Below are 20,777 nucleotides of genomic sequence, written 5' to 3'. Positions count from 1 at the left end.
ACAACAAGCAAAAAGCTTTCCAACAATACAAGAGAATGCGCTCATGCGCGAATGAAATGCATGCCTAGCTCTTGATTTGGAGCGTGGGATAATGGCTGCGAATTGTCTAAATGAAGAGAATGCAACTTTGACAACCACGCTTCACCCCACATTTGGTTCTCTCTCGTAGCGACAAGATGGATGGATCGTTGCCGTCCTACGAGGCAGCAATGCGTGAAGCGAGGGCGTATCTACGTCGTCGAGACTTGTCGTCTGAAGACGAGATCCCTCTGTACTTTGCATGGCAACGTTTGTATGCTGCAGCCAACGCCAACCTCAGCACGGACTTTTTGTGTGAAACGCGTGCAGAGCGTCGTGCTCGTCAAGAAGCACGGCTGGCACCACGTCGCGGTATCCCACCGCCATTGTTTACTTCATTCGACAGAGCTCGTCGCACTTCCGCTCAAGCTTCAGCTTTCCTGCGAGCCGGAACATCATCAGATGCTGCGATCGAGATGATGGCGCGTCGGTACCGACGTGAAGCTGAAAAATTGCGCTCGTCCAGAGATAAATTGTTGAGCTCGTTAGATGATGCAGAGAAGCGAGCCAAGAGAGCTAAACGACAGAAATCTCCACTCCAAGAAGTGGAAGATCTGCTCGGAAATGTTGAGCGTTCGGAGGTTCTTTCGGATTCCGATGATCCACTTTCAGCAAAGACTGTAAAGGGCAAGTCGGCAAGATCTTCGAGTTCTGCTGCCAGGCGAATGAAGAAGACCATGCGGCAGCAGGAAGCTGCAGAACTGGACTCGGATGATCAACTTGATGCATCGAAAGTTCTACCGAAGTCGAAGGCACGTATGTTTACCGGTGGTAAACTTGGTGCTGGTAGGAGCGCAGATGACTTTGACGATGAGATCGGAATCGGTGTCAGTCCAGCCAAAGCAGCGGCGTTGCGAAGGTCGAATATACCTAAAGTAAACCCAGCGACTATGCCGTCGTTCTCAACTGATGCGAATGTGGCGGCATTTTCTGCTCGCGTTGCAGATTGGAGGATGCCTCCGGACATTGGTCGAGCGTCTTCGGCGCCTGAACTTTCTCCAAAAGGAACAGCACGAAAATCTACTGCGAGTGGGAATGGGAAGCGTTTGAGCGGAGCAAACGAGTTACGCGAATCTACACCCGTTGAGAACGATAGGGCCGATGTGATGTTCGAGACGAGTTCAGGGAGCTCTGGAATGGTGGAGGATGGCGTTGGTCTAGGCGCCAGTATGAACGTCGATGCTCGTGTATCACCAATGGGTCGACACAGGACTAAAAGGGAAGACGTCGCTGAGGACAAGTTGAAACCAAAACGAGGTCAACAAAACGCAAGTAAGGAAACTGGGGTTAAAGTGGTGGGCGATCCATCTCGCGGTTTATCCGATGCCGACCCAAATTCGATCGATAAACAACAAACTCTGTCAGACATCGGCGGTAATGCTGCTCAAAAATCTGAATTCCAAGAGAAGCTCCTTCAAATATCGCATGCAGTGGGGGACATGCAGGTGAAAATCCAGGGTAAACAGATCGAAGTTACGTTTAAAGGTGCACTTGACGGTGAGGCTGATGAAAAAGACAGTAAGTCTACTGGTAAAGTTCCGGAGTCCTCCTTCAAATCGGATGAAACCAAGCAGCCATTCGCGGATCAAAAAGTATCGGACACATCAGGATCTACCTATGATGAACGTGCAGAAGAGCGAGACAATGATGACAACATAACACAAGTCAAAGCTCAGGATAAAGATGTAAATGTATCACACAAACCAAGCAACGTTAGATTTGCGGAGGTGGCCCTCAATGCTGATAATGAAACCCACAATGTGGAGGGGTCATTGGCCAACGAACCAGCCAGGCAAAGCAAACCCAGTCAGCAAAACCTGGCGGGTGGTTCTGTTGAAGTTCCACCGGCGAAATACCAGGGACGACCACGTCAGATTCCAACTAGCCAACCACACGAAAGTGTATCGAAGCGATCAGCACCAACAGTAGAAGCTACTACTACTGAAAACAACGATAAGAGCAAGGATACAACAGAAACTACATCTTTGGGAGAACTTTTTCGCTCCGGTAAGCCACAGCAAAGCACCGATGGTGAACGAGGAAATTTACGTCATGAAGAAGATAATTCCGATGAAGGCGAAGATCGAACTGATGCTGATTCCACCGGTGAGCGTGTTAAGGCTCAAGACGCGGGTTCAAGAAGTAAAACCGATGACGATACCTTGCGTGAACAAGAGTATCGATTTTCATCCCCTAGAGAGGAACTAGGAGAACTAAAGCCTAGCACTCTTGAGTCTGCCAGTGATTATCAGGGGATCCATGCCGTAGACACAAGCAATAGCCTTAGAAGGCCACCCCACATTCAGTCGAAAAATGCGGATCGTTCCAGAAACCTACAACAAAAGCAGACGAGTGACGAAGGTCAGAGTGATTTCGAACGTGATCTTCGGACTACGGCAAGTAAGCGTGCAGCATTTCAAGAATCTGCTGAATTGAAGTATAAGGATACAGAACTTCGAGATAACCGAGATTCAAACTATGAAGGTCGGCACAGCGATGATAGTGCCCACAACGCTAAAGAAAGCTTTCAGGAGGCTGGTCACCCTCGCAGTGGTAAAGGCGGCTTTGACGACGTTGAAAACAAGCATGAGAGTACAAAACGTCAAGATGACCGTGATTCATACTCTGATGAAGGACGCTGCCGCGAACAAGGGAGAAAACAAGGTAATAGTGGCCACGAGGCTGAAGAAAGTTTTCAGGTAGGTGGTCACTCTCGCAGTGGTAAAGACGACTTTGACGAAGATGATCGTAGCACGAAGACGAATGTACAACCGTCTAGAACAAGTAAGAACGAGAGATTAGAGGGCAATAGGCAAGAACAACTCCATCGCGACCTTGGGAGACCACACGAGGACAACGCTCCCAACACTAAAGCTGATATTCTGGAAGGAGTACATAGTCGAAGTGACGAAAAAAATCTGCCTAAAACAAGTGATCGCGCTGAGATTCATGACTCGACGAGCGAGATTAAGGACTCAATGGGGGGTCATTATCGGCCACACTCTAAAGGATCCAATCGTGAACAAATGGGGCAGCAACAAGAAGAAGCTCAGGGCGTTCGTGACACTCGGAGTGATGGGCTTCGATCCACCCGCCGGAGACCACATGATGCGGCTGCTCATGATGAGCGAAACAATCGTGGTATTGAGGGATTAAACAAACCTAAGGGTAGCAAGTCTGTCGAGCAGACCTCAAGACCGAAACGAGACAACCAGGAAACCTCGCTGAGATCGTCACGTAAGACTACTGACACTAGCGGTGCAGCTCATGAACTGAAGTCGAGTTCAACAGGACGGGATGTGAATGCGTCGCCAGCTCAAAAGGACAGCGAGTTCGACTCACAGTCTTTCAGTGATGCAAGCGAAGATTTAATCGATAACAGTGGCAATGATAGCGAAATGGACAGCGACGACGCGTTTTCCATACCGATAGAGAATGATACCCAGCGCTCCAGCAAAAAACACAAAGAACAACTTCGCACAAGACGACACAAATCTCCCGATTATGAGCAGACCAGTCAACGTGCGTTAGCGTCCAGAAAGGATAAACCTCGTACGTCGCGTCCAAGTCGCAACGAACGCGAAGAAGCTCCTAGCGATGAATCGTTCAGTGATGAAGACCTATCGGATGGTCCAGACTCCCCACACAGACGATTCCAAGATCCACGACACCATCCGTCTGAGCGGGTTCTGGATGACAGACAGGAAGCTCGTTCACGAAACGACAGTAAACGGATTTCGTCTCAATCCAAGTCGTCTCGACACGCGGTATCCCACGACAAACGACGATACTACGCGACCGACTCCAGCGATAATAGCGATGTCACCGACCAAAGCGATTCCGACTCCCAAGACGAGCAGAGCTCCGATGAAACTCATCACCCTTCGTCAGCTCACCGCTCACGTTCCCGTCAGTCAACCAAAACGCACCGTCAAACGTCTCGAACTTCGACGCTCGAACCAACTCGTCGAAGTCATTATCTTCCACCAAGTATGAACCTCATACCAAAGCGGAGCAAACCAGGCGTCCGAATGAAAAGAGACGATAAATCGAAAAGCAAAACCTGGTCGAGCAAAGCAGCGTACAAGCTCCCAGAGGGGATTGTGTGGCCTCCTGGAATGGAAAAGGAGTGCATCGCCCGACTCGGTCTTGATGGGCATCACCCCATAGCTCCACCAGGGCTAGAGCACCTGGTAACAGAGGAGCAATGGGGGGATTACTGGACATGGCTGCATTGGTACTCATCGTGGCAGATGTGGTATTTGAAGAATGGTAAGAAGCCGAAACGTAAATCGGACAAGGAGAAGCGAGGTCGTCGACATGCTGACATTGACGAAACTCTGGACTACGAAGCCAAATACCACGACAAGCATGGCCCTAAGAACGCTAACTGGTGGGTTGATGTTGGCTCAAGCAAGCGCAGACACCGCCACGATCGCTATCGTTAATTGGGTTAGATTATATCAGCAGAATCACAGGAAACACAGTACCTATTATGATAGTTTTGTTAGAAGTTAGTTACCACGTGACGGGTTACTGCTTTGAGCCGGGTAGTGCTGCTTATTTTTCTATGCTCTAAAACTACAAATACGACATGCATTCTTATGGCCAAATATGGGACGTACATGTGGTCGTTTCATGATGCTTCTATCACTGCAATAGGTGACGAGAACGAGGACGAAGTGGTCTGGGTTCGCTGGCTTTGTGAACTTCAGAAAGGCGAGCAGCTCAGTACCACCTCGTATGAAATATGATGGAGGTTAGCGACGTGACAGATGAACGGACTAATGGGCGAAGTCGCGAGATCGAAGAACCGGAGCGAACGAATAAACCGCACGCAGATGAATCTTCAGTAAAATACACTCAAGTTGAGCCGATTCCTGCATTGCCACCGACCACATCTGACATCAACTCAGCAAACCCGATAACAGAAAACCTCGTCACCAAGTCGTATCTCGTGGATAAATTCCAACGGAGGAAAATCTCCATCTTCTCCGAGTTAATGACCAAACTGCTCATCCGTGACCTCCCGTTATTGCGTTCTCCAAGATCAATCCAAGCCCTGGAGTGGAGAGCGCGTATCAATTTCTATCTCACGAATCCAGAGGAATCTCATATCGGTTGGAGACTGCATCAGATCTTGATGTTGGTGCTTTTTCTTAATGTTGGAGTCATGGCGAGTGAAACTCTAGATGGACCGCGATACGGCAGTTCCGACCCCGATTTCCCTTACATGCTTAGCGAGGCATCTTACAATTATATCGAGACATTATTCACATTGCTGTATATCATCGAGTTTCTAGTACGCTGGTCCACTGCGTCTAAACAAGCTCAGTTCTGGAAATCAATATCCACTTGGATACGTCTGCTGGCTGCAATAGCAACTCTACCAAAGCTGGCTGCGCTTGCAATGGGAGAAGATACTCAGCGAATGGAAGTAATCATTTATAACTTACGCATTCTTCGAGCAGTTCGACTAATCATCGCAGCTCAGGCTTTCATTGGGACAAAAGTGCTCTTCCGCGCAGTAGCAGACGCCATCCCCCCTCTAACAATTACGGTAAGTTCTCTCTCTTTGACGATTGACGAGATGAAGCTAACCGTATTATTCGCTTTGAACTAGATGTTCTTTCTAATCACGGTCGTGATGGTGTTTGCTACCGCAATTTTCTACGCTGAGCCGTGTTATGATCTGCAAACGTGCACATTCACCGACATTTTCAATACCGGATACTTTGTCATGCTTACGTACGTACTACAATTCTATTTTCTTTAAAAAAGATTCTAACCAATATTTTTCAACAGTGTTGCCACCGTGGGCTACGGAAGTCAAGTGCCGTCGATGCACAATGCCGGATCTCTTCTACTTGTCTGTATGGTGATGATTTTCGGCACGATTTACTTTTCCATGCCGTTGGCAATTGTCGGTATCAAGTACGAATTAGCGTGGACAGATTACGACGAGTACGCGAAGAATTTAAAACAGAACCAAAGCGAGCCGACCAATCCATGCAGGAAAACTTCCAAGCTGTCCGCTAATATTTCTCGACGGGATATACTCAACGCGATAGTCGGGGGCACGAACGAGCCGGACGATACACTACAAAAGATCGACGCACACGTCATCAAATACGCGAGTTCCGTCACCTGCGATCGGTTCTACAAACTCTCCCAAGCCATTTTGGATGCCAATTTTGCGCTTCAGTGCATTATTAGTCCTCCAGATAACGGGTCCAATCCTCCGATGACACTGGAAGCTGTGATCCAGTCTACAAAACGACGCAGCGATGCAGCTTCACATGCTTTAGATGGAGTCATGTCAATAATTAAACTACACTCTCGAGTTTGTGCAGAAGCTCATGAACTGGTACAAGCGGCTCTAGCGTCAAAAAATCAAGAAAACGACTTGGATCGCTTCATGTCGAGCGGCAAACTTGTTCGCAAGGACCCGCGTGGCTCGCGCAGCACTACACGGATGAGCGTGGCTAAAGGGAAAATCGCGGCAATAGGCTCAAAGGCGATGAAGGCCATCACACGTCATGATCGTCATACCGATACGAACAACCTGCGAGCTCAGATTTGGAACATATTCGAGTATCGTCAAGATATCTGGCAAGCACGGATCATCAACAAAATGCGAATGATCTCCGTGGTGCTCAGTATTGCCATGTTCTACTTACAAACCACACCAGAACTGCAGAAAACAGGACTGCAGACATTTCTCTGCCTTCGAAATGTTCACGATTACTGCGCGCGATACGACGAACCTGGTTGCTACGTGTTTAAAGAAGTTCCGTCGTCTGGATCTGGGATTTCAGTCGAAGTGACAAGCCAACGTTTAGATCTTCACTGCTCTATTGGCGACCCCGATGAATCCTGCTACGGATCAGGTGTAAACTTCGCGTCGGATAAGTTTCCCCTTTCCTGTAGTGACGTGTTTCCATCACGTTCTGGTGTCGAGCATGTGTGCAAGAATCGCCTGTGTAACCCTCCGATACAATTTCTATTCGACATGGAGCCGTACTGGATCTACTTTGAGTTCCTGTTCGGCTTGTTGTTCACTCTGGAGATTGCGTTACGCGTGTACTCGCACCCCGTGCGACGCCATCTTTGGGGAGACATCCGATTCATTGCGAATGTTCTCGTTCTTCTCCCGTTCTACGTTGATATTGTGGAGATATTAATCGGGGAATGGCCAACGTATTCTGTTGTCCCAGCTATGCCGTCGTTCTTCACAGCCGTTCGCTTTTTGAAAAGCCTACGCATTCTCAAGCTTGGAACTCACATCCCCGGTGCTCGTGTGTTGATCAGAACTGCTCAACTGGTCACGGAAAGACTTGCAATCCCGGTAAGACCAGCGTTGTCTATACACCACAACTTCCCACCCTCACTGTCATTACGTTTTTTTTTCTTGTTGTAGCTTTTCTTCTTGTTTTTGGGATGTGCTGTCTCTGCGGCTGTATTTTTCGAGATGGAGCGTGGAACGGAATGTTTCGTAGGATCTGTCTGTATGTGGTGGCACAAAAACGTTTTAACGTCCGAGATGTCAGAAGGCTTGCCGATTGGAAAGCGCGTACTTGTGCAGAATACTGTAGTGACCATTATCACGGATATGTTGCGCTCGACTTGGTTCTCGCTCGTGAGTTTTACCACCGTTGGCTATGGAGATCTACATCCTCGAACATCACTTGGAAAGTTGATCGACATTGTCGGTATGATCTTCAGTTCGTGTTACACTGCTATGCCACTTACTCTGGTTGGCGGTCAATTCTACATTTGTTACGAACTTCATGCACAAGAAGAAAGGATGAAGAAGGTAAAACATCGTATCGATATTGTTTATTTGTTTTAACTATAACCACTAACAGTAATGCTTTTATTACCTAGGAGCGAGCTCTAGCACGCATCAATCCTGGCAAGATAACTACACGACCGGTACCTCAGAGCAGGCAGTCGTTTGTCAACGATATTGATGAGTATGTTACCGGTCAAGTTAACTTACCGGAGATTAACAATACGGACGTAAGTGGGGCTATCGATGACCCCAATGCAGTACGAGCAATGTCGAATGTTGCCTTATCACCCCCCACAACTGCTCGAGACGAAGAGCCTGCCGCAGCGCCGTACACAAGGTTAACCGATACTGAGGTCATCAACCAGTTTTTTCTTATGCAGAAAGTTTTTCACGAAACGATAAAGGACATTAGTCTTCTCAATCAATTGGGAATGGAGCGAGTGAACACGATGAGGAAAAAATTGAATGAAGCAGCTACTCTTCTTGCAGACATAAGACGACGCGAAGAAGTGATCGAGACCAAAATCTCGGAGAATATGAACTTTTGTGTGGTACGTTGTTTGAACAGAACTTTTCCGCTTTGAAAAGGTTAACCTTTATTTTACTTTTTACAGACGGCATGCTTGAACTTTGCGGCGATGGTGGAGCGCATTATCGGGACGGAACGAGCTCGGAAGCCGCTGCCATCTACCGGTCATACAAACGCTTTATTGGCCGCTGCAGACGTCACGAATGAGTTGCTACAGTCAGCAAAGTCGACTAACAGTAGGAGGAGCATCAGTGGCAAGTTTCCTGACGTGCCCAGACTTCAGGCGAAGAAAACTTTTAAGAGGATGGCCACGGTATCGAAAGTCTTGGCGGTTCCGCAAAATCGATCAGCGAGAGCCAACGCGAAATGGGCCGAGTACACCAATAACCAGAACCAGCCTCAGCCCGAATAATTGTAAGGAAATGCAAAACTGGCAGCTCGTTGCTGCGTTTTGAATTGAATCGCGTCAAGTTACGACATACAAAATTGCTGTTCGATCCTCAAAATGTTTCGTTCGATTCCGCGCATGTGATCGTCAGCTTTAGTTGCTGTAAGTGGCCACGTAATGGCTAGTGTGGCAAGAAGCGTCTTCGGAGCGTCATAGCTCAATAGACCGCCAGCTCGTGCCTTGAAAATGATGATCTGTGCCGAGCTTAGTACTCCTCGTACTTCTCATCGAACTCCTCATCGTCACCCTCGGCGGTCTCGGCCGATACCTCCTCGTAGTCCTTCTCCAGAGCAGCGAGATCCTCACGAGCCTCTGAGAACTCGCCTTCCTCCATTCCTTCGCCCACGAACCAGTGGACGAACGCACGCTTGGCGTACATCAGGTCGAACTTGTGGTCGATGCGGGAGAACACCTCAGCAATGGCGCTGGTGTTCGAGATCATGGCCACCGCACGCTGCACGCGCGCCAGGTCGCCACCAGGCACAACCGCCGGAGGCTGGTAGTTGATACCGCACTTGAAACCGGTCGGGCACCAGTCGACGAATTGAATAGTACGCTTGGTCTTGATGGTGGCCACAGCGGCGTTCACGTCCTTGGGGACGACGTCACCGCGGTACATGAGGCACGTGGCCATGTACTTGCCGTGACGAGGGTCGCACTTGGCCATCATGGAGGTTGGCTCGAAGGCGCTGTTAGTGATCTCGGCCACCGACAGCTGTTCGTGGTAGGCCTTCTCAGCCGAGATAACCGGAGCATACGAGCTGAGCATGAAGTGGATACGCGGGTACGGCACCAGGTTGGTCTGAAACTCGGTGATATCCACATTCAGCGAGCCATCGAAACGCAGCGACGTGGTGAGCGACGAGATGACTTGAGCAATGAGACGGTTCAGGTTCGTGTACGTCGGGCGCTCAATGTCGAGAGAGCGACGGCAAATGTCGTAGATGGCCTCGTTGTCCAGCATCACGGCCACATCTGTGTGCTCCAGCAGCGCGTGTGTGGATAGCACAGAGTTATAGGGCTCAACAACAGCCGACGACACGAGGGGCGAAGGGTAGATGGTGAAGCCAAGTTTGCTCTTACGGCCGTAGTCGACCGACAGACGCTCGAGTAGGAGCGAGCCCAGACCCGAACCGGTACCGCCGCCCACGGCGTTGAATACCATGAAGCCCTGCAGACCCGTACAGGCGTCGGCCAGTTTACGGACGCGGTCCAGCACCACGTCCACGTACTCCTTTCCGATCGTGTAGTGGCCACGCGCGTAGTTGTTGGCGGCGTCTTCCTTGCCCGAGATGATCTGCTCCGGGTGATACAATTGGCGGTATGTACCGGTACGCACTTCGTCGCAGACGCTAGGCTCCAGGTCTACGAACACAGCGCGCGGCACGTGCTTGCCCGAGCCTGTCTCGGAGAAGAAAGTAGAGAACGAGTCGTCTCCTCCGCCGATGGTCTTATCGCTGGGCATGGTGCCATCGGGCTGGATGCCGTGCTCGAGGCAGTAGAGCTCCCAGCAGGCGTTACCTGTCTGGATGCCGCCCTGGCCGAGGTGGATGGATAGGATCTCGCGCATTGTCGTAGACTGAGGAGTGTTGGTCTTGACCTGGAGAGGGGCAACTCGGATAATGAACTGGCGGATTTGATTGAAGACGCCTTTTTTGGCTGCTGTCACAAAAAGCGAAAATGATGGGCGACTTTTTTCGCGTCCGTCGGGAGAGGTGATACCAGCCGTGGGGCTTTTGAGGCCGAAAAAGAATAAATTCTAACGCATACATGGATATCGATGTATTGAACAGCACTGAACTGCAATTTGAAATTGCTGCCCAAAGGACGTGTATCTGTTCACGGCTTCATGTAGAGTCTTTATGATAGAGGTTTCCCATGGCAACCTCCAAGATTTGGTGTCGTGCTTCTCACTGTGTGTAAGCCGTCCTGTGAAGCCGACATGCTTATGTGGTCTCTGCTAGTAGCGGTGCTACGGAGTTCACACTGGCACTGCTTTTCACCATCTTGCCCACTGCAACTCAGGTTAGGTCGGTTGGTGGCGCATTGTGTGCGCTGTAACCTTTTGACGTACCACGGATACCGGTCTGATGGTGGTACCGACAATACCGGTTGAGCCGGTTATTTTGTGTTTACCACAAAAAAAAAGATTCACGCGTCTGCGACGTGTGAAAGGATCGTAGTGAACAATTGAAGATGGACCACGCACGCCACTAACTTGGCGTTGCATTTCTAAATCCGACCCCGCACGCGCCTATTAATAATGGCCGCCAGCTATAGTGATGAGCGGTCGCCACTGCTGCGTCCAGGCGTACAGCGCATTGGCCGCCGCACTCGCCTCCTCGTGAGCGGCTTAGCGTTGTTGCTGCTGTTCGCAGGGGGTGCGGCCTGCGTCGCCATCGTCCTGCGTCTCCTTCGACCAGGAGCTCTGTCGACCATCACTCCGCTAGTATTGTCGGAGGAGGTAAGTACGTGTCCCTGCTGTCTATTAATACGTCAGTGTTAACCAGGTTGTGGGCTGCTGCTCTTAGTACGACGCCATCGTCATTGGTGGCGGCCCGGCGGGCTCTGTAGTGGCCAAACTGCTGAGTGATGATCCATGGCGACGTGTTCTGCTTGTCGAGGCGGGTAACGCGTCACAGACTCAACTGGGTGGCAAGGTTGGACGATTAAACCTCTGTAAGAACAGTTGGAGAAGCAACTTACGGAACTTGATACTGCAGGACGCGATCCCGTCACCCTTAAACTCGAAGAAATTGACGCCGTTCGACGTGCCATTCTACTGGACCAACGTGGCCAACACACCGTCGCTGCATTGGGCATATCCGGACGTGAACGTGGCTAAAGCATTGGGAGGATGTGGTATCCATAACGCCATGCTCTATGGTACATAACTATCACGTGCATTCGTTTAAGAGGTGAGCTTATTGTTGGAGCTTTTGTGGACTTTTAGTGCGAGCATTGCCGTCAGATTTGAGGCGCTGGCAGATGGAAAATTGGACGTGGGAAAAGGCTCTGGACATTTACTTGTCCATCGAGGACTTTGACGGACCTAATTCGAGCTATCACAGCAAGCAGGGATTCATTCGGACCAGTCCACCGGCGCTAGCGTTGGACATGTCCAGGGAGTTTATCGAGGCGTGTGTTGAGTTGGGCATTCCGCGCACTGCGGACTTCAACGCCCCCGATGGACGATACGGAGCCGGGTATTATCACTTCAACACGCGTGACGGTGTTCGTGAAAGTGCAGCCAAGGCGTTTCTTGGGCCCATTCTGGATAGCAAGACGGCAGAATCTAAGCGGGAAAACTTCCGCTTGATGCTTGATACGACAGTCACGGTGAGTAGATTGCTGTTCAATGAGTAGTTTACATGTTCTGACGTTTTAACTGACCAGAGAATCAGCATTAATGACGACAACGTGACTGAAGGGGTGGAAGTACGCTTCGGGAATGATACAGGACAGCTAATTCGTCTTGCTGAGCACGGAGAAGTCATCGTCACGGCGGGTGCGATTAACACGCCGAAGATTCTAATGCTTTCCGGACTCGGCAATCAAGATGCACTCAAGAAAGCTGGCTTGCCTTTGAAGAAGCACTTGCCTCGCGTGGGGATGAACCTGCAGGATCATCCCGTGATTGGAATGGTATTCGAGTACAAATCACCACGAGTTGTTGATCTCAAGTAAGTAAACAACTTGTTACATGTTTTATTCCGTAGCTAACAGTGTTTATGATATTCGTGCAGAGCGGATCTGGACTCGTACTTCACAGCCACGAACGCCAAACACACCAACGTTTCCAGTTTCGGCTTGTTTGGCTCTGCTGGTCTCAGTACTGGAGCATTCTTGATCCCTCCAGGAGCAACATTACCTGAAATTCAGCTCACTTTGTTCCCGCGAAAATCGGAGCCGCACATGTCGAACAGCGCGGGACTTGATCACATGACTGAGGTAGTTGTAACCATCGCACTACTGCATCCTCTCGCACGCAGTCGCGTGGTGCTCATTCACGATGAAAACGACTATGTTGACGACAACGACATCGATGACCACTTGATCCCTCGTGTCGTGTCGGAAATCCCGGATGCCAAACCCGAGCATCTTAGACACGGCGACGTCTGGAAAATCTCTTGGGCGATCGGCGTGGTGCGCGAAATTGCAGCAAAGCTCGGTGAGTGCGCCCCAGCAGTGTCCTTTACACACGGATGGCTAATCTATTGTTGGTTTGACAGCTGAAAAGAAGTTAATTGGGCGTGAATTATCTCCAGGCGCTGAGATCACTTCACCGAAAGGTATGTGCAGTGACCCTATTCATTTCTTTGTTGGTAATTTATCTCACCCCTGTGTTTGTGTTAGACTTGAACGACTGGGTGTTCGACAATGTATTCCGCAACTCACATTGGGTCGGTAGCGCGTCCATGGCAAATTCAGAGGAAGAGGGCGTTGTAGACAATCACCTGCGCGTCTTTGGCATCCAAAACTTACGCGTAGCTGACGCGTCCGTCATCCCGCTTATTCCAAATGGGAACGTGCACTCGACCGTGGTGATGGTAGCAAACCGTGCCGCCCAGATCCTACGTGAAGATGAAGCTGAATATCGACGTCAGTATGACCACGAAGTAATTATCTAACAAGTTCAAGAGTGTCAAGAAATATGAAATATCCTCGTCGCTTTTGCCAAAGCACAATTTCTTATGATACGATTTTACTAATGGATCCTCTGCATCAGTACATTGTTGGCGATAGTGTGGAAGCGATGGTTTACTGGGATGTACACCTTTTTTCTTCAACGGGTCGTCTAATGGGGAAAAGCTGCGTACGCAACGAAGGTGGATTGGAGTCTCAGCAGAGTCCTGTTTCGATGTCCGCGGCGTCAAGGTTCTTGCTAGGTTAATCTGCTCGTCATCATGAAAACGATATTGATCGCACTATGCTTGGTGTAGCGTCATGGCGGTGTCGACTTGGGTTACGATCTCTTTCGACATTTTCGCCGAGAATTGCGGAGCCATTTAACGTACCGTGTGAACTTCACAAACGGTAATCACATTGTAAATTATCTTTTGGAGCCTGTCTTGACGTTTGTTGCTGCTCAGTCAAAAATCATGAGCTCGAATCAGCGAGTACTAGAAAAGTATTTCCTCTCGTAATCCAGCGAGCAATTGACATTGATGAGGTGGGTGACGTCGTTGTGCATATTGCTATAGTTGTCATGGGTGACGCCAAATCAAGAAGCAATTTTATCGTCTCGGTGCACGTTGCAACACCTTCCCGACATCTTTGGGAACCTGCAAGAGACCTGGTGTCATTCAACGATACGAGGGTCAACGCCTTGTTGATAGCTAGGGACGTGGTAGGACGTGATCACTAGGCTCAGCTAAACACGTCGACAGGCTCTCAACAATTAGTGAGGTTCTGCCAGTTCGTTCATCTCTTCTATGATTGGTGTTGCCTAGGTGCAGGTCGCTGCTCAAAGGCGTACTGGTATTATTTCTGGGATTCCCACCACCAAATATGAAGTTGCTGTAGCACATGAAACTGGGAGAAACCAACATCGTTGGTTGAACAATAGTGACTATTTGTTTACCACACAGCGCTTCATTCGCGCTGTTTATCCGGCACTATCAACGACAACCTCTCCACTGCTGCCCATTCTAGAATAGAGTCGAGCAGCGTACGTAAGCTTTATTGACGACCCGCAACTCCTGAAAACGTCTTCACTAGACACACTCATCAAATCAAACAAAACTTCGCGACCAGTTTTCGGACTAAGCGTCAGCATAGTGGTTCTTCCACGTGGGATTCTTATCCTGGTAGGCTTTGGCAAGCTTTTTCCACAGTGTGAACTCGCCACTTTCAAACCAGTTAACATATCGATTACTGTCCTTCTCGAGCTTCAAGACCCTGTATGCTCGGTTAGGGTCGACACCTTTTGTCGCGAGTTTCTCCGCGATATCGTCCAATTTCATTTTCATTGCGTGATAATGCAGCTTTGTCGCCAGAGTCTTGTCGCCAAACCACTTCGACGTGGATGCCCAGAGCTTCTTTAGTACTTCCGGAATCGCCGCCCTCTCTTCGTCGATGGTGTCGGTGGCCTGGTTGTTCATTGTTTCTATTCTCAGCAACCGTCCACTTCTCAGTTTCACATCGTTAGCATCGGTCGATTGGGTGAGGTCATGGGATGCCTGCGGATTCACTGTGGCAGCATTGCTGCTGATCAGCAGGGTGGCGACAGCGAGCAGTATCATGAAGAAGGCACGCATGGTTTGTACGTTTAATATGTAAGGGTGGTTGTCGGCTAGAACTTCCCAAAGAAGTGCTGCGCCACGCAGTGCGTGTTGCTTATTGTCGATTGTGTTGTGGCAAAATGTCCAGGACCATTACACATATGGTGCGGACACCTAAAACCCGCCATTTCTCATACCGGGAGATCAATCTGCGGATATGCTTCTCGCGCGAAACGGAGAAGGACACTCAAGCAACAGCAGTTAAGTGCGTGCCTGAGACGAATAGCGAGCCGACCACCGCGCGGAGTGCGGCTCATACCGATACACTAAGAGCTTCTAGATTAAAGTACGTGATATTTAAGCATTAACAGTAAATCCAATATGTAAAATCCCTATATAATTTACCGTGCCTTTACATGTTTATCATTGCAAAACTAAGACACCGCTACGTCTTACGTGTGCGTCTTACGTGTGCGTCTTACGTGTGTGTACCTTAGAGTGATCAAGAATTCTCTAGACTCAACCGTATGGTACAGAAGAATGGATGAGCTCATTGAGCAGCTCGTTGAGTTTGTTCTCCAGCTGGTAAAAGAGAATAACATTGTTGGATTTTGGAATCCCATTGGGATGTGGAGTTAGAAGCATCTACTAGTAACTTATTACCGTACCGTAAACTTTACTTTATGGTAAAGTCCGGATTCAGTGAGACAAACGGATTGAGTGCAACGCGCGTAAAAAATAGAAAGGAACAGTTTACAAAACAAAGTACAATGGTACTTTTTACCCCCAAAATGTGTCGGGTTTATTTTTTTATATTATTAGGTAAAGATCTTTTTACGACTATCTCACTCAATCCGGACTTTACGGCGAACATGTTACCTGACTAGAACACCTAAATGGTGTTTACAAAGCATAGAATGTCAAGTATGTCTCCAAAAAAGACTTTTTACATGACCAAATTATGCACTTTTTACGATGTTACATGTTCGCCGTGATATACGGTATTGTGCCTTCACTTGTTTTGGCGGTAGAGTGTTAATTCAGGCGGAAATAGGTCCATAGAAAAGCTGTCAGGGACATATTTAATGCTAGTTAAACAAAAGATTATGAACTCTTCCCCTACACTGCTGGCAAGCGTGTTAGATCCAATTAGCTAAGATACAGACAACGTTCATGGGATACATGTAGCAGTACAAAATGCTGCAGAGGATTAATTCGTTATCTACATATATGTAAGTTGCTAACGCGAAAGCGTGACGGACGTTTTTGAATACAAATTTGAAGACAAATGTCGAAGAACAAGCCGAGCGGAGCCCCGCTAAGCGGGGCTCTTTGAACAGTGTTAAGCCGAGCTGGCAGGGCACCCGCCTCGCTTTAGAAGATAGAACTGGCTTGTGGACTGCATCCTCTAAAATAGCCTACTGACACCGCCCACTAATAAAGTGGTGTCCACAGAGCAGCCTATACGAATCTCACCACTTTGATTGGCTGACACACGCTCAGCCAGTGAACAGCTCGAAGGAGCGTGACAACTCTGTAAACAGGTGGTTGACGGTACCCCATAGTGAAGGGAGGGGAGGCGTCCTTTCACGTCTATCCTATCCTTCATTTTTGTACCAGGACTGTACCACCACCGATTCTGTTTAGATTTGCAATTATTATATTAGAGTGGAGATTGAGAGTTAACCATATATTTTTATCTTGAAACTGATTGAAATAGAGCCTTCACAGTGAAAACTAAGAACAACACGCAAGTCTCGGAAGGAAAAGAAGATAAACCAAAAAGGTGACAGAGTTTTGAGGTAATAAACTAGCTTATTGGCCTCCAACGGAGCCTGCTTTAGGTCCTCCGTTGAGTAATCCACCATGGTCATGCATATCACTGTAAGTAAAAAAGCTTCCATCGATCTCAACTCACCTGCAATATTTGGACAGTTTTACAGTTTTGCTAACATGCCATCCTCGAAATTTCGAGCTTCTTCGTGTGCAGCACAACTTATGCGCGCGCCATTGTTCAATAGGAGAGATGGCAGGTCTGTGGAGCAGCGTGGGCGTGCTGCTATGGATGAACTGGCGCGTGAAGCAGAGCGAGAGCCGATTTAACCGCGAGCGGCTCGGCAAACGCTGGCTGTACCCGGTGCTCATTACGGACATCATCATCCTACTGGGGCTTATTCTGCTGCTTATCCAGAAAATGTGCGACTACAACGTGCAGTAACAACGTTCTAGAAACGTTTCCATCCGCACGGGTTGGCACCATTAGAAAAACAGTGGAATGAAGCTAAGTTGTGGATTCAGTAGATCCAACGAATTTGTTTTACTTTAGACCTTGATATTTCAATATCTACTTATCCTTTTCGTGAATTAACCCAATTTTCTATGCCGTTTGATTTGAGCGGCAGAGGAGAGTGTGGCGAAGTGGTTCTGCGAAAAATTCTGATCGTTAAAATCCTCTTGCACACTGTGCCCGAACTGCCGACTAACGGAGGGGGTACTCCGACCTTCCGTGTTGTTGTAATGCTCACCTTGTGTACCCGTCGGTGGGCCGATTCTCTCTTCCGGTGGTCTCAGAAGCGACGCTGTTTTCTTGGACTGTCTGCACAGACATCAGGGCGTTTGACAGCAACAGGGATACTTCTACTCGCTGCGCCGGCTACGGTCTTGAGTTATCGATCTTAAGGTGAAAGATCGCGGTTCATCGATCTTGGGGCCGATGTTGATCTTGGCCCGGGGTGTATCTTATGGTTGGTAAATTGCCTTCCTTCCTTTACGCGCTTGTCGTTTCCTTTAGCGGTTGGCCTTGAGTGAGGGTTGGCGGGCATCCTGGTCAAGCAATCCAGGCGCTCAAACTTCGATCTTGCGTAGGTACAACTGTAGTGCGTCATCGGATAGGCCAAAGTTAATCCCGTGCCCGGAATAGCGAAGACGAAGAACACTTGCTAAGTGAGAAGTAAAAACAACACTATTTAATGTGTTAGCCTTGTCCTACGCCAAATCCTGTGGCTCTTTTGTCTTCTCAGCCTCTCATTGCAAACTGGCTTCACCCAAGCGATTATAGACGTATAGCGAATCAACCTCACTTGAGATCAAGTAATCCTTGGCAAGATGCATGGTACAGACTCTAACGCGTGCTCTCAGGGCGTTCGTGGCTGATGTCGATCAGAAGGACTGGAATGAGTACGCGGAACGACTGGCCTTTGCTCTCAATACGACTCAAGATCGAGTTCGTGGTGACATGTCGTTCTACTTAGTTCATGGATGGGATCCTCGATCTACGTTGGAAGCTGCGATTACGCTAGGATCGGCACGGCGTCGAGATCGAGAGCCCGGCCGGTGGCGTTATCACATCCAGAGACACTATCAGCAGGCTCGCGAACCAGTCAGTGAACGTCTGCGCGAAGCTATCCAAGAGAGAGCAGATCGGCACAACGAGGCGACACGTCCACACAAGATCGAGGTTGGTTCACAAGTATGGCTGTACTTAGATCGCGTAAAGGAGAGATACGCACATAAACTGGCGCACATGTGGCATGGGCCGTTTCGAGTTTCGGAGGTCGTCGACTTACATGCAGTAAGATTCGAGATCGCTGGGTCCGGCTATCACGTGTTTCCAGTAGTACATGTGTCCAAGTTGAAACCAGTTCGGAGATTCCCAGATTGTCGAATGTGAGGTTGGTGACTCAAGATCAAGGTTGACTCGACTTCGGTGAAGGACTATACCTGAAGTCAGCTGGGGCGCTGAGCTCGACGAAGACGAATACAAAGTGGAACGCATCGCGGATATGCGAACTGGACGTCGGACACGCTACGGACGGAGGCTACGCGAGTTTTTGATCCACTGGAAGGGTTACGAAGATCCAACGTGGGGCGACGAAGCCGATCTTAACTGTGGAGCACTACTGCATGATTTTCTGCGTGACCAGATCAATCGAAGTTGATTCGGTGTTATGCAGTCGCACGAGGAGCAGTAAGGAGGCAAAATCGTGGGTGAAGATACTGCCACACACGAGTGATTGGATGACGGTTCTGCGTCTGGTGCGCCGTTCGCTTGAAGGCGATACGCTAAAGCCGCTCGCTGTCTTTATCCAACGATCTTGTTGAACGATCTGAAGAAGTCGGACATGAAGCCAGGTTCTCGGTCATGTCTGATCGCCTCACGGACGCCAAATCCACAAAACACACACTCTTCGTAGCTTTCCACAATAGTCCGAGCAGTCCTTGAGCAACTGGCTTTAGCGATCTCGAATCCCGTGAAGAGATCCACCCAGATCAGCAACTCCGTGTTACCTATGTACGACTTAAACAACGACAGGATGTGGTCCATAGCGATAATATGGAAGGCGTAGGTTGCTTGAAAACTTCCTTGTGATTCACCTTGGATCGACGGTCTTCCTTTCCGGTTTCGCAGTCTACACACTGCCTCACATAGCGCACACTCTGGCATAGTCTTCTTCAGTAAAAATTTGCCCGAATGCGCTGGTAGGTCCTCCCGATACCTTGATGTCTACCTTCAAGACTGATATGGATGAATATCGTCACCGTGCCGACAGTGAAAATATACTGCATTAAAGTATACCAAATGGGCCCACAAAATACGACATTTGTGTTATCTACCAATTAAAACCAGCATAAAAGATATTTTAGCCAATAAAACCGTTAGGGGTAGGGCAACAACTAACCGACAACTTGCCGATGCATTTTGTCGGTATGCCATTAAAAATATGGTCAACTTGTATAGAAAACTACAGTTAAAATGTGATATCATTCATATCCAGTCATTTGCCGACGTCTGACTGCAACAATGTATAAATTTCCTTACTAACACATTCAAGGCATCTGGAACAAGCAACACGAGGAGCAGATACTGAGCCTTCAAGATCTCGCCCCAGTAAACTCTCAACGCGCGAAGCAGACAGCAATTAACGTGTTCCATCGCTATCTAGCTTGCGAAGGCGTTACGATGGGATTCGTTGCGTCTACTCTCGCTCGTGATGACAACGGCAATGTCTTCATCAAGCTTATGGACCGCTTTGCTGTTCACCTGGCCTTCCTAGAAAGCCGCGATGGAAAGCCGCTAGCTAGAAATACAGTGATGTCGTACTACCGGTAAGTGAAGAATTGGCTGCTTGATAGCTACCCGAAGAACCGTGTAGCAATCGAAAAAAAGTTACTCAAGATGGCTCAAACTTTAGAGCACTAATGCATTTCGCGACAAGAAGGCACTCACATCAAGAAGGCACCAGCGTGCACGAAAAGAGATTTGCGTATTTTCATGGACGGCCTCTATTACGATGCCGCTAGTGCCAAAGATTATTAAGATGCGGCTTTATTGGCGTTGATGTGGTATGCGTTTGGTCGGGCTTCGGATCTCAGTTTTGTTCCTAAGACAAGTATGGCGGTGATTGCTGATGGTGTAATTTTTATTCGTCTAACTTGCGTGAAGACTTCTGAAGAACCGGGTCTGTCACTTTTTCCCGACAAGAACAGTTTCATTACTTGTCCGCTGCATGCTATTGGGATGGCACTGGTAATGCAACAATGTCCTGGTATGCAGATATTAGATCTTCCTAATGTTACAATGGGGGGCGTTGAAGTTGTCAAATTATCTGACGACGTTTCTCTCGAAGATGCTTTGATTGGTGTTTCCGAAGCCGGTGTGACTACTGCCTCAAAGAACAAACAGAAGCAACCGGATTCCAGTGT

General features: G+C 48.7%; 8 protein-coding genes across 17 annotated transcripts; 5 read left to right on the top strand and 3 right to left on the bottom strand.

Moving 5' to 3' along the window:
• Positions 1-176: 176 nt before the first annotated feature.
• On the top strand, positions 177-4,526 carry PPTG_08455 (hypothetical protein; the record flags this gene model as incomplete). The annotated part of the gene is made up of 1 exon (XM_008902548.1): positions 177-4,526. The coding sequence occupies one exon, from the start codon at positions 177-179 to the stop codon at positions 4,524-4,526; it is 4,350 nt and encodes a 1,449-aa protein (XP_008900796.1).
• Positions 4,527-4,828: 302 nt separating this feature from the next.
• On the top strand, positions 4,829-8,814 carry PPTG_08454 (hypothetical protein; the record flags this gene model as incomplete). Its single annotated transcript, XM_008902547.1, has 6 exons — positions 4,829-5,638; positions 5,702-5,826; positions 5,884-7,426; positions 7,499-7,904; positions 7,979-8,424; positions 8,488-8,814. 6 exons carry the CDS (start codon positions 4,829-4,831, stop codon positions 8,812-8,814), a joined length of 3,657 nt encoding a protein of 1,218 aa, XP_008900795.1.
• Positions 8,446-10,420, bottom strand: PPTG_08453 (tubulin alpha chain; the record flags this gene model as incomplete). The annotated part of the gene is made up of 1 exon (XM_008902546.1): positions 8,446-10,420. One exon carries the CDS (start codon positions 10,418-10,420, stop codon positions 9,056-9,058), a length of 1,365 nt encoding a protein of 454 aa, XP_008900794.1. The 3' UTR covers positions 8,446-9,055.
• Positions 10,421-11,044: 624 nt separating this feature from the next.
• On the top strand, positions 11,045-14,392 carry PPTG_08452 (hypothetical protein). 10 transcript variants are annotated; one of them, XM_008902544.1, is made up of 8 exons: positions 11,045-11,314; positions 11,382-11,510; positions 11,574-11,736; positions 11,804-12,189; positions 12,247-12,533; positions 12,597-13,021; positions 13,083-13,142; positions 13,207-14,392. In XM_008902544.1, the coding sequence occupies exons 1-8, from the start codon at positions 11,114-11,116 to the stop codon at positions 13,479-13,481; spliced, it is 1,926 nt and encodes a 641-aa protein (XP_008900792.1). In that variant the 5' UTR covers positions 11,045-11,113; the 3' UTR covers positions 13,482-14,392. The 10 variants fall into 10 exon arrangements, with proteins under 10 accessions (XP_008900792.1, XP_008900791.1, XP_008900785.1 ...); XM_008902543.1 differs by having other exon boundaries at positions 12,597-13,142; XM_008902537.1 differs by having other exon boundaries at positions 11,574-12,189.
• PPTG_08451 (hypothetical protein) lies at positions 14,357-15,194 on the bottom strand. Its single transcript, XM_008902535.1, has one exon. It carries the CDS (start codon positions 15,108-15,110, stop codon positions 14,616-14,618), a length of 495 nt encoding a protein of 164 aa, XP_008900783.1. The 5' UTR covers positions 15,111-15,194; the 3' UTR covers positions 14,357-14,615.
• A 1,906-nt stretch (positions 15,195-17,100) lies between these two features.
• PPTG_08450 (hypothetical protein) lies at positions 17,101-17,292 on the top strand (the record flags this gene model as incomplete). Its single annotated transcript, XM_008902534.1, has 1 exon — positions 17,101-17,292. One exon carries the CDS (start codon positions 17,101-17,103, stop codon positions 17,290-17,292), a length of 192 nt encoding a protein of 63 aa, XP_008900782.1.
• Positions 17,293-18,183: 891 nt separating this feature from the next.
• PPTG_08449 (hypothetical protein) lies at positions 18,184-18,744 on the top strand (the record flags this gene model as incomplete). Its single annotated transcript, XM_008902533.1, has 1 exon — positions 18,184-18,744. One exon carries the CDS (start codon positions 18,184-18,186, stop codon positions 18,742-18,744), a length of 561 nt encoding a protein of 186 aa, XP_008900781.1.
• Positions 18,745-19,155: 411 nt separating this feature from the next.
• Positions 19,156-19,518, bottom strand: PPTG_08448 (hypothetical protein; the record flags this gene model as incomplete). The annotated part of the gene is made up of 1 exon (XM_008902532.1): positions 19,156-19,518. One exon carries the CDS (start codon positions 19,516-19,518, stop codon positions 19,156-19,158), a length of 363 nt encoding a protein of 120 aa, XP_008900780.1.
• Positions 19,519-20,777: the final 1,259 nt, after the last annotated feature.

The sequence above is a fragment of the Phytophthora parasitica genome (genome assembly GCF_000247585.1).
Source record: "Phytophthora parasitica INRA-310 unplaced genomic scaffold supercont2.14, whole genome shotgun sequence".
Classification (NCBI taxonomy): domain Eukaryota; phylum Oomycota; class Peronosporomycetes; order Peronosporales; family Peronosporaceae; genus Phytophthora; species Phytophthora nicotianae.
The sequence above is the reverse complement of the archived record's forward strand: the minus strand, read 5'-3'. Positions and strand labels throughout refer to the sequence as shown.